Source organism: Ochotona curzoniae, unplaced genomic scaffold (genome assembly GCF_017591425.1).
Source record: "Ochotona curzoniae isolate NIBS_2020 unplaced genomic scaffold, NIBS_Ocur_1.0 contig_908, whole genome shotgun sequence".
Lineage (NCBI taxonomy): Eukaryota > Metazoa > Chordata > Mammalia > Lagomorpha > Ochotonidae > Ochotona > Ochotona curzoniae.
This window is the reverse complement of record NW_024466607.1, coordinates 33891447-33904491: the sequence shown is the minus strand read 5'-3', so window position 1 is coordinate 33904491 and position 13045 is coordinate 33891447. Positions and strand designations below refer to the sequence as shown.

Below are 13045 nucleotides of genomic sequence, written 5' to 3'. Positions count from 1 at the left end.
ACGCTTAAGGGAGTACTGCCTCACGTCTTGCTAAATACAGGGGTCTTAAAATCCTTTGGCAGGTATACTTTCTTTGTGCAGTGGGTTCCTTCGCGCCGATTGTGTAAATCGAATCACTTGAAGTGTGCTGAGGACTTGTGCTCCAGCGAAGGCATCTTCAGACGAGCCCTTAATGAGGCAGTCAACACTCAGCTTCCCTTATTTCATTTGTAATGCTAGACTTTAAAGAATGCTTCCCCTGAGATCTGCGGCAGTATTTTTTTTAAAAGCTACTTATTTACTTACCTTACCAGCCAGCAAATGAAATACATTCTTATTATCTTTTTTTTTTTTTTTATATGGGCAATGCTTGAATAAATGCATTTCTTTTTTTAACGTTGTTCTGCTAGAATGGTTGAAAAAAATATATATAAATGCATTCCAAAACCCATTTTTTTCCACTAAGTGTATTTTAATGGGTGAAAGGGATATTACTCCTAGCAAAGTAAATGTGTTTAAGATTTTTTTTCCCCCTGTAAGCCTTAAAAAAAAAAAAAAAAAAAGAAGCCATGTCAAGTGCTGAGACTTATAAGACGGACAGAAGAGGATTTAGAAAATTCAATGTGGAAGGGCCCACCTTTAGTTCAGGTTCATATTCTCTTTCTCTGGCTTTTTTGATGAGGGAAAAAAAGAAGGCAGCCTTTTGTTGAGCACAGAGAGGGACTGGGCACTCTGAAGAGGAGGGTCTGGGAGCACTAGAAAGGCAGGCTGGGGGGTTTGGTCTCTGGAAAGCCGGCCGTGACAGCAGGTGTCTTTAATAGGACTTCTCCCCTTCTGTGACTAAGAGGACTGCTTGAGTCAGAGCTGACCCCTTCCTGGTGACTGAGTCCCGGGGACGGGAAGTGAGAAGTCCTCTGCACCCTTGCTGGATCAAGCTTTTAGAAACACGGTGTTTCCTGTCTTCTCTCTCTCTCTCTCTCTCGCTCAGTGGTTTGCAAATACTGAAAACCAAAGCAGCTTTCCAGGACACCCACAGGTGGATGCTGGGTGACAGGCTGCTGGTGCTCGGCCAGCCCCGAGTCATTTTTACTCTGGCTAGTAATGCCCAAGAGAAGCTTGTGTCTTAAGCCCTGTCTTTCAGGGTTTCTGTGTTAACAGCAGTTCAGCCAGTCTATACCTAAATCTAACAGTTCTGATATAGAGGAAAAAAAAAAAAGTCTTGAAAGCGATTTTGACATGGCCTTGGCTCAAAGCGCCAAAAATGGAAGCAGCCTGCTTCTCTTCGCTAGGTTGAACAACTTTGTAAGTGAATTTGAAAGTGATTATCTGATAGGGGATGAAACAGAAGTTAAGGGTTACTTTGCAGAAGGAGGTGGCTGACATTTTGCCTTAGACGCAGCAATTTATGTAGATGCTTAGGCTTTGAAAAATGCTCTAAGACAAGCTGCAGGGCCCAGTGCGATGGCGCAGAGGCTAAATCCTCTCTGTGCATGCTCCAGGATCCCAGTTGGGTGCCAGGTGGCGTTTCAGTTGCCCCACTTCCCATCCCACTGCCTGCTTGTGGCTGGGGAAAGCAGTTGAGGATGGCCACAGGACAGACCCAGAAGACGCTCCTGCTTCCTGGCTTCGGATCGGCTCAGCTCTGGCTGTTGTGGCCACTTGGGGAGTGAACCAGTGGACGGAAGATCTTTTCTCTGTCTCTCTGTAAATATACCTTTCCAATGAAAAATAAATCTTTAGAAAAGCAAAAAAGACAAGCAGTAGACCCTGTTAATGATGGCCAGATACCGAGCACATCTGCGTGTTTAGCTCGTATGATTCCTGTAAATCTTGCTCCAAGACAAGAGGTATTCTATTTCGTATGAACAGCACTAACAGCGTTTCTGTTTCCTTAATGCAAGAAGATGCATGATGCAATAGGAAAGCCTGTTGCATGACCTGTTGTCCTGGGCTCGCTTGCCTTCCTGTAGACAGCGTTTCATTTATACGTAACGTTTATCGTTTCAGATTTTCGTTTTGGTCCGCAGAGCCAACATTTTAATACGTAAAAAGAAATCACTTTTCTTTTAACAAGAAGTACTTAATAATAAAAATGAGGAAAATGCTGTATTCCCAGCAGTGACAAAACTGAATAAATAGAAGTGCTTATACAAGACAAGCAACAGAGCTGTTTAACAAAGTTTTCAACTCGGCATGGTGGGGAGAAATGGACTATTGGACAGTTTGTGCTGACATAATTAACTGTTCTTCTGCAGTAAACTGGAATCTTGAAAAAAAAAAAAACCCTTCCAGATAGATTAAAAGTTTGAATGTAAAAAGTGAAACAAATCTCTCTTTTTAAAAAGATTTATTTATTTTTGTTGCAAAGTCAGAGATATACAGAGAGGAAGAGAGACAGAGAGGAAGATCTTCCATCCAATGATTCACTCCCCAAGTGAGCGCAAAGGTCAGTGCTGTGCCACTCTATAGCAAGGAGCCAGAAACCTCCTCCAGGTCTCCCACGTGGGTGCAGGGTCCCAAGGCTTTGGCCATCCTCGACTGCCTTCCCAGGCCACAGGCAGGGAGCTGGATGGGAAGTGGAGCTTCCGGAATTAGAACCAGCATCCATATGGGATCCTGGCTCGTTCAAGGTGAGGACTTTAGCCACTAGGCTACTGCACTGGGCCCAGTGAAACAAATCTTAAAGGGGCTTCATTTATAATCTAGAAGTCAGGAGATCTCATCCTAGGCTGTGAAAAACAAGTCTGTTCTTAAAAATGAATGTATTTGGCTACATAAGAATATTTCAGGGACTGATGTATAGCACTGACTGGATTGAGTCCCAGTAGCTCCAGTTCTGCTCCAGCTCTCTGCAACTGGCCTGGGAAAAGCAGCGGAAGATGGCCAAGTAGTGGACCCCCGCTGTCTGCGTGGGAAACTAGAAGAAGCATCTGGCTTCTGCTGCCTGTCCCAGCCCTGGCCATTGTAGCCATCTGGGGCGTGAGCCAGCAAGTGGAAAATCTCTCTCCTTCCTTCTCTGTGACTCTGACTTTCAAATAAATAAATAAACCCTTTAAAAGGTAAGTAAATATTTCAGTGGCAAAAAGTACACTATAAAGAAAAAGAGAGGCACAGTAGATTTGGAGAGATGAGATGATTATAGAGTTTCTGTCTGTCATATACAAAGAGTGCTTTAAAATTTGAGACAAGCCATACCATAGACAGAATTGGGCAAAATACATTCAGTTAGGTAAAGGTCAGGAGGGCAAATATGGATTGCAGGTGGCTAGCACACCTGTGAGGCAGTGTGTGGCGTTGTGCGGTTAGAGAACTTACTTGCTGGAATAACGCTAGACCAGCATCGGAGTTTTATCTTGCTGGCTCCCTAACGACCTACTGCCAGCTTGACACACACTGTCATCTCTGCATTGCAGTGAGCCAGGAGTTGGGTGTGACTTAGCTGGCTTCTCTGCTCAGGTTCTTGGAAGACTGTAGCTATACATATCCCTTAAAATTTTTTTTTTTAATTAAAAAACAATATTGAGTTTCTGTTCATTTCTGGCAATCCTCTTACAGGCTTATATGCTTATTGCCACTTCCATTCCTGCACCTGCAGGGTGAGGCCACCTTGTTACTGGGCGTCCCGATGAGCAGTTCCCTGCTGCATAGATTTCTCCGAGCCCCTCGAACGCCTTGACAACCATATTTCTTCAAAAGTGGCTGGCAAGCGCTTCACTGCAGGTTGCAAATAATAGGGCAGATCATGGGTGTGATGGTTCCTTCTTTTTCTTCGCCATGATTCTGCTTGGTCAGAAGCAGGTCGCAGGCCCCAGCCTCATACAGTGAGTTGACCCCATGGGAGTTATCTTAGAATTCTGCCCACCACAGTCACTTTGTATCTGATACTCTAGAAACAATTGGAGGGAAAGCTGATAACATTTATAACCAGCCTGTGCAGGAGCTGTATGTAGGAAGAAATTCTCTTAGAAAAATAAATATTTTCTTTGAGACAGACAGACAGCGAAAGAGAGATCTCCCATTTGATATTTCGTTCCCCAAATGCCTTCAACCGCAGGAGCAGTACCAGGGCAAAACTAAGAGCCAGGAATCCCAGCTAGGTTTGCTGCACAGGTGGCAGGAAAGCAGGTACCTGGGTGGACAGCTGTTGCCTCCAGGGTGTACATGAACAGGAAGCCGAAATGGGGAGCTGGGACTCCAGGCCAAGCAGCTGGTACGGGCTGGTGGGTGTCCCGACTGCTGTGCCAAACGCCTGCCCTCCTGGGAAACTTCTGACTGAAACTACCAGGGCAGAGGGTATTGCAGTCCTGCGAGTACCTTTTTTTTTTTTTTTTTGAGCCAGCACATCTACTTTAGAGAATCTATTTTGGAGCTAAGCCTGCACGTGCAAGGACCTGTGGCTAGGACGTGTACTGTAGCATTAGCAGCAGTGGCGTAAGATCAGTGCGCTTCAGTAGGGGGAGTAGTTGCTTCAAGCATGTACATCATGAACTGTCATCCGCCTCTGCAAAAATCAACCATGTACCCACTCACTCGGAGGGAGATGCTAGAGATTTGATGAGTGGGCTATTAGATGGGAGGAAATTATCCAGTTCTGGGGAGAGGAAGCTGCCGGCTCCCTAGTGTATGTGTGTGCTGCGTGTGATTAGATGGCGGCAGCTGGAGTGGTGTATGCTAAAGTGTTTACATGAGCAAAGCTGTTGAAGATGAAGGTGGAGAGAAGGTACCAAAAAAAATCTTTTGAAACATCTTTTTCCCACAAATCTAGTGTGTATAATATGTTGTAAAATTTTACTTCAGTGAGCACAAGAATATTAAAAAGTAAATACTAAGCATCAGCATTGATGAACATATAAAAATGTTCTTCTTTACATAGAAATTTCAAACCAGATAATGGCTATTTCCATGTTACTTTATGTAGCTTATGCATGTTCTCTGTTGTGAGATTATCTTAAAGTTAATAACTCCTGTTTTGATGTCATAAATACAGAATAATATGCCAAAAAGTAAGCACCAGAAATAAGGAGTAGAGACTGTTTAGAAAATTACATGTGTGTAGATGCATAACGCTTAATATAACTAGGAGTGTCTACTTTGTACTTGTATGTCCCGAGGTGGGTAGAAGCAACTTACATTTCAGTAGCTTTGATTTCAGCTTCTGTCTTCAACATTCTGATTTTTGTCAGGTGTTCTACATTGAAAGTTTCACAGAATGAATGAAACATGTAATTTTTAACAGTGATTTAATTGAGAGGGAGGCATGCACACGTGGGCTTTAGAGTAAGGTGGGGGACGTCAGTGTGTCAGTTCTTAGTTATTTATTTTTTTCTCCTCTGTGTGCAAGGATGGGCCTGTGTCAGTATCTGGGGATGGGGGGACAGTCATTTGATGACGTCTTAGAGAGCCTGATGATGAAACACTTCATTTTTCTTTTAGTGTCTTTCTCTGAAGAAGAGAAGTACCAGCTGCGTAAGTTTGTCAATAAGTCTTACCTGCTGGATAAGAGCGCCGAGCGCCAAGTGTACTATAGTTTGATCGACATCCTCCTGGCATACTGCTATGAGACCCGTGTCACGGAAGGGGAGAAGAACGTGAGTGCATTTGTGTCTGTGCGTGTCCCCAGAGCTCCCTGTGCTGGGTCAACTGCGTCGGGTGAAGCTGGCAGTTGTCAGGGTTGATAGTTGAGGGGCCACATCAGGCAGAGGGGCACGTGGCTGGTGGCAGGCACCAACATGCAGGTATAATGCTGGTGTGGCCTGTCTGTATGCTGGGCATTCATCTTGGCGGGACAGCAGAAAAGCAAGCCTAAGGCAGGAAACTGAGTGGAGAGAGAATGTGGTCCTCACTACCTTCCGGTTCAGGCTAAGACCTGAGACCTGGGGTGGCCGCGACAGCATCTGAGCTACCAGAGCCGTCTTCATTCCATCTCTAAGCCTCCCGCGAGCAGATACATGCAGAGCATTCTTCAAATAACGCATCTTAGCTTTCGTCTGTGTCTCTCGAGCCATGAGCCATGTAGTATATGTACTTCTGAAAAACTGTACATAAGTTGCATTTTCTTTTTATTTATTTATTTATCTTTATAATCTTACATAGTTGATTAGTGTACAAAGGGTCAGGGGCTACCAGACAGAGGGTAAGACCATTGTTTCCTCATTATTGCTATTAATATTATTTTTCTGTATCTGGGGTAAAGAGAGAAACATAGGGAAAAGCCCCACCCAGCCTCCCACCTATCCCAGGTCCCCAGTGTGGGGCATGCTCCGAGGGGCCTGCTCAAGCAATTTTGAATGTTCATCTATTCTGAATTGCTACCAATCTTGCCATTCCAAGCATGATAAAATCTGATTCAGAATCCATTGACTGACATAGTCTCTTCATGGTTGGGGTTCTGAGATCAACAGTTCAGTTGGATGTGTCCCCAAAGAAACTTGGTCTGAGGTGATCCCAGACCTGGTTCTTGTGTGTGCTTGTCGGTACAGGGTCTGGCACAGTCAGTCGCCCCAATAAAAGCTTATGCACATGCTGGTCGTTGCGGTTGCTGGGTCAGTTCTGTTTCCAGCCCTGTCTTCTGCATGAACCAGTGGCTGTTGCAGTCCAGCCTGACCCTACCTACTTCCTACTCGGCTCTCCCGCAGACCAGTGGGAGCTGCAGCCTAGTTGGGGCGACTCCCCATAACCCCCACTAGGCTTGCCCCCTAGCCTGGTTCCCATGCTTGCCAGTATGTACTGCAGACTGTTCAGTCTGTCCCACATCCCATTTAGTTCTCATACACGTCAGTGGGCATAGCTCTTTTGTCACAGTTTAACCTAACCAGCTCCACTATCCAGCACACACGCACACACACATACATGCTGGCGGATGCTGTTCTGTCTAGCCACCCCTGTCCCTGTCCTGGTTTTCATGCTCTCCAGTGGAAGTGATAATCCAAGAGGGAGGTGCCCACTATTTCCCTCATAGGCCACTCTCTCTCCCTGATTATGCATTCTCCAGGTGATTCTGAAGTTGAACTCAACAGATTTAGCCACCAGTACCAGCCTCTGCCAGCTGATGCTGTGGCTAAGCCCAACCAATCTTCACCCACTCTAATTTTTGCTTGCACCAGTTGGAACAGTCAGCCCAGCCTGGCTTTTCCCTGATCTAGCTCACATAGCCCACAGGTGTTGTTGCCCTGCCTGGTCTGGTCTGTCCCCATCCCAACCCGTGCTCTCCAGTGGGAGTGATTGTCCAGCAGGGGAGCCGACATTCCCCCTGCTGGCTTTTCCCCCCTCCCTCCCTGATTCTCACATGTGCTGGTTGGGCACTGAGGCCATATGTGGTACGGGTCACCTCACCTTGGCATTCCATAATGTGCACTGGTTTTTGTCGCGACCGAACCTGGCCCGACCCACACTCTATTCTGGTGCTCGGATTTGCCGGTGGGTGGTGTGAACTGGTTCAGCCTGGTCTGCCCCGACCTATGCCAAATGTATGCTGGTGCGTATCTTTCTTTGGCCTAATCTGGATTGCTCCCTACCATGGTTCTTGGGCTCGTGTGCAGGGACTGTGTCCTGACAGAAGATTTTCCCAAGCTCCTACATCAGAACTTCTCCCTATGCCAGATTTTGCGCATACCAGTGGGTCCATGGGCCAGCCCTAGTTAGTCCACCTCCTGTCCCAGTAGAAACAGTGGTCTTTCCTTGCTGGCCTTCAGTCCATTTCGGTTCTTACTCTTGGATGTTTTAGCCCAGCCAAGGCTCGACCATACCCAGACACTGCTCACACATGACTCACTAGAGGGCAGAGACCTAGCCTACTCTGTCCTGCATCTACCCAGGTTCTCCAGAGCACCAGATGGTGCTGGCGTCTAACCCGGCTAGGTGTACCCAGCCCCAGTCCACACTTGTGCCAAGGAAGATTGCAGCCATATCCAGAGCAGAACACAGCCCCCACTCAGGCCCCTGCACTCTGCTGTGGGAACCCCAACCCAGCAAGGGTGTACACTCACAGCTCCCAAATGAGCCTATTCCCAGCCCTCGAATACTATGCGTGCCAGTGGTTACTCTGACCCAGTTGGCTTAGCCCCTCACCTGTCTCAGCCTTTGCCTTTAATGCTGTGGCCTGGTATCCCTGGCTCATGCAGACCAGTCGGTGTAAGAGCCTAGTTTAGCATGACCTTGTCCCAGTCCTTCTTGATGCTTGTATGTGTGCGCTGGTCAGATGCTAATCGAGTACATGGACATATTTATTTACAAGTGCCTTTACTTCTAAAGTGATGGTACTCTTTCTTTCCCAAAACAAATAAAGGTTGAATCGGCATGGAATATCAGAAAACTGAGTCCAACACTGTGCTGGTTTGAGGTATGATTTTCAGTTGTATTTGTTGAGATTTTGTCATTCCCAGTCATTTTTCTGTTGTCATTTGGGCTAATTCAGGTAATTCTTCACTTTTTCATCAATGGAAGCTTTATTATACAACTTTTTTTTTTCCCCATTTTTCCTTTTTAACTGTGGTAACTGACCCAGGTGGCTGTTGGGGAAGCTGGAAGAGGGAAATGTACTTTAGAGCTGAAGGGAATGTGGCTTGCGGGGGCGCCTGGGACGGGCAGTTAGAGGTGTGTTTTAAGCTGGCAAATGCTGGGGTTTGCAAGCTCAAAGCTGAGGAGAACCCAGGGGTCCCTGCTGAGTGGTGGTACTCGCCCATTTCTTCTCAGAAAGTCTGAGGTGAGCACTCCTTCAGATGAGGAAACTTACACGGCTTAAAGAACTTGATAGTAGGTTTGATGGCTAGCGTAGTTACTTCTGGTTCCTCCCATGGCCCCCCCCCCCCCCATGGGCGGCAGGGACCCCAGCACGTGGGCCGTTTTCAGTGCTTCTCCAGAGCCATTGCCAGGGGGCTGAACCGGAAGTAGTCCTGAACCGTAACTCCGGTTTGGGATGCTGGCCTCACAAGCTGCGGCCTAGCTTGCCGTGTCATGATTCCCCAAAGTAGCTTTTTAAAAATGTCAGTCTAAGCCATTCAAAATTGTATCACCAAAGACAACCACAGCCAGTGTTTTCCGAGTGGTAACATTCCAGGTGACTTCATCGCATCACCGGCAAATAGATCTTGAGACAGACAGCAACTGAAATAATTACTTTATCAGAGAATCTCACCACTCCAAAGATGGCCCAGGATTCCACAGCTGGACCAGCAGCTGCAGCAAGAGCATATCAGAAAGCTAGGAGTTCGGTCCTTCCCTGGGCCCTCTGAGTTCACGCCAGTCTGTGACATGCTTTGCAGGCAATTTTGCACCCGTAAAGGTGCTACCCTCTAAGCTGTATCGGGGTCCCTTGTGTTGCCAGAGTCGGCTTAGCATAGGAGAGTCAGCTTTGTTCATAATAACACTACCACCATTAAACTATTGGAGGTATATAGAAGGTGTAGTTCACTTCTAGGTTATTTGTGAAAATTCACTTTTTTTTTTTTTAACAATTTATTTGGAAATTCTCAGTGTTTTGGGGCTAATTTATAATTGCTATATTTATTTATAGCTTTGATAAACTTATGAGTGTTTTTTTATAACAACTTTTTGAAGTTCATAATTATTTTTAGACATAAAATATTCTTTGTCAAATATTCAGTATTTTTAATCAGATCTCTTATGGTGTTAAGAAAATTAACATATACATGGAAATTAACTTGCTCCCTTCGTTCTAATTTTGTATTTTCGACTTTACATATGGGTTACAGTTTTCATATTTTGCTTATCAAAACCCAATGGGAATAAAGTTGATTTTTCAGAAAATCATTGTTGTCTGGTGTCGAGTAAGTGACTGATATCAGTTTGATACCATTTAAGATAATATACCCCCTCCTCGCTACTAATCAGTAAAGCAGGACTCTCTACCTCCCCAACCCACCTGCTTTGCTAATTGAAAGCCAGTTAATCAGTCAGTTAGCATTGGATTACTCATACCTAGATGCCCTCCCTGCAGTAAAAAGGGAAGCGCGATGGGAGGCTGAGCAGTCTGTGCCCTTGATGCAGCCACTGCTCTTGGAGTTGAAAACAGCCGGAGCAGCTCTGGGTGTCCTTCCGATACGTCTGCGCTTTGTCAGTGCCGTGTGCTGCAGAGGCAGAGTCTTATTTAGAACTCTTCAAGACTCTTCTGAAGTTTCCTGCCACATCTGTGATTCCTTTCTTTTAAGATCTATTTATTTTTATTGGAAAGTCAGATATACAAAGAGGAGGAGAGACAGAGAGGAAGATCTTCTGTCCACTGATTGACTCCTCCAGCGGCCGCAATGGCTGAAGCTGAGCTGATCTGAAGCCAGGAGCCAGGAGCTTCCTCTGGGTCCCTACACAGGTGCAGGGTTCCAAGACTCTGGGCCGTCCTCGACTGCTTTCCCAGGCCACAGGCAGGGAGCTAGGTGGGAGCAGGGCCGCCAGGAGACTAACCGGAGCCCGTATGGGATCTCACCGTGTGCAAGGCAAGGATTTTAGCTGCTAGGCTATCACGCCGGACCCACTACATTTGTGATTTTTAAGGGACATTTGTGCTATGTTGGTACTCCATGAGAAATCACAAAGGTGATGCTGAAATATAAAGAGCTTGACTTCATGGTTTTTATATTTCTCTTCTACTTGGCTTTATGATGTTTAAAATTTATAGTGTTTCCTTGAGGATTGTGTCTTGTTTCACTGTGGGCTTTTGTAGTTGTAACAGTTGATGGCAGTGACTACTTGTTGAAATTGCGCTTGCAGACCTGGACTAACGTTCACGAAGCCGTGGTGTCTTTTGGAAGAAGAGTTCTGTGCTACCCACTGTTTCGCCATTTCAAGCTGGTGTTGAAGGCCTGCAGTGACACCATAAAGATACTTCAGCTGGGTAAGGTGTTGTGCTTGCAAATCTAGGAGTGAGAACTTTACAGTCTGTAACGCAAGCTATCTGACTGAGCTGTTCTCTCCGCCCCTGGCGTAATGAAGCAGTCATTCTCTACATAGACGTGCCGTCACACTGAGCTGTGATACTGTGCTGTGGGAGTGGAGGGTGAATGCGGAAGGGGTGCGCAGTACTTCAAACCACTTTATTTTCTAGTAGGTTATACCACCCAGGATTTCCCGGTTGCTTCTGGTTTTCTGGCGCTGTGGTAGGGCTGCGGGTATGACAATCAGGAGGACAGGTCAGCTCTCTGCCCAATGAGATTCACTGTTTTATCAGAGACACATGACACATAAGTGAGCGATTCGCCGTGCTGGGGAAGCACAGGGACCCTTTAGGACAAGCGACCCAGACTTGGGGTGTCACAAAGGAGTTTGCACTGAAGAGCTTGGCCACTCTGAGGAGTTTTGACTGTTAGTAAATTCATTCTGAGAAGACAGACATTTGCTGGGTTAAAGCTTGTTGATGAGTCCAGGCTCTGAAGCAGATTCGTGAGTGGCCGTAACAGCCTCCATAGGAGTTTGTACTTTTTTAAAAAAAAAAAAGATTTATTTATTTATTGGAAAGTCAGATATACAGAGAGGAGGAGAGACAGAGAGGAAGATCTTCCGTCTGATGATTCACTCCCCAAGTGAGCGCAACGGTCGATGCTATGCTGATCCAAAGCCAGGATCCAGGAACTTCTTCCGGGTCTCCCACGCAGGTGAAGCATCCCAAAGCTTTGGGCCGTCCTCGACTGCTTTCCCAGGCCACAAGCAGGGAGCTGGGTGGGAAGTGGAGCTGTTGGGATATGAACCGGTGTCCATATGGGATCCTGGCGCGTTCAAGGCGAGGACTTTAGCCGCTAGACCATGCCGCCGGGCCCAGGAGTTTGTACTTTTCAGGATAATAATTTGGAGGGCGAGTGGAGTGCAGCATCCAGTTGTATGTGTCCGTTCAGGCACATTTACTTAGAAGTCACTCCTGGCACTTTCAGGCTTTTTCTTGTATGCTCTTGGGGATCTCATCATTCCTTGGCCTCAGAGGAAAGGGTTTCTGGGAGTTGAGTTTTCAAACCTCGGGGCAAGAAGGGGAGGGAAGTTGGCTTCATGGGCTTACGGGACAGTCGTGTGTGCTGTGTGCACCTGCCTCGCTTTTTCTTTGCCTTCTGCGTAATCGGTTAGAGTTGTTTGAAGTCAGTGAAGTAGATTCCTTTCAAGTAGACAATAATTATAAAAATGAATCATCGTTCAAATGAAAGATAGCTTTTTATTCTTCCATTTGGTTTAGACTAGCTGTATTTTATTTGGAAAGATTGATGATTTGATAACGGAGCTACATTGAGAAATCTATCTTCTTTAACTTAACAGTAGGAAACAAACTGCTGTGTTTTTTCGGAAGTTATTTCTTCTTCAATCCAAGATATTTTTTGAATTGCTACAATTACCCTGGAAAAATCAATCTCCTGTAAATGAGCGGCTGTTGAGCTTGGGTTGTGTATCACAATTAATTTCTTTTGTAAGTCATGCTACATTTCTTGGGCGTTTGGACAGTGAGCACGCAGTTGGTGATTCCCCTGGCCTGCTGTATCGTGGTTTCCAGATGGAACCACCATGTCCGTGTTTGAACACATGCTCGCACGTCACACTCTCACAGTCTTCCTCACACATTTGAACTACTGCCTGTTACTGTTGATTCTGTGAAGGAATCTAGCCCTCCGGATTGGATTTTTATTTGAAAAGTAATCAGTTCTAAGATTACATAGCCCAAAATAAACACGTTTGCCTTGACTTAACACTGTATTCTGTTACTCAAAACAATTTTAGTAGGTCAGAATTGAAATTGAGACTTAGCATCTCATCATTATCACTGTGACAAGAAATAGTCTTATCAGCTGTGTTGTGGTAGCAACAGAAGACTTGAAGTAACACATTGGAGGCCTGTCTGCTAAAAATGTGTCTGAACCCTCCCTAAACCATACACAGTGTGTTCTGTGAGTCATGTGGACTGGAACAGAATGCTGGATTGGCTGGGATGCCTGCCGTCAGTACTGGGGTGACAAGTACTGAGTGGCTCAGTGACCTGCCTCTGCCCAGGTAGGCAGCCCGTGCTCTGGACCCCCCTGATCTAAGAGAGAGCTCCGGTTTGGCATAAGAATGAGTTTGTGCCTACTTACCATTCAAAATG

At 45.9% G+C, this 13045-nt stretch overlaps 1 protein-coding gene across 2 annotated transcripts in view; it reads left to right on the top strand.

Annotated features, from left to right (window-relative positions):
• Nucleotides 1-13045, top strand: part of SHQ1 (SHQ1, H/ACA ribonucleoprotein assembly factor) — a 97787-nt gene that overhangs the window by 27304 nt on the left and 57438 nt on the right. For both annotated transcript variants that reach the window (XM_040994831.1, XM_040994830.1), the window contains exons 7-9: nt 5413-5567; nt 8264-8317; nt 10702-10825. In XM_040994831.1, the coding sequence (XP_040850765.1) occupies nt 5413-5567; nt 8264-8317; nt 10702-10825 (333 nt within the window). The remainder of the gene's footprint in view (nt 1-5412; nt 5568-8263; nt 8318-10701; nt 10826-13045) is intronic.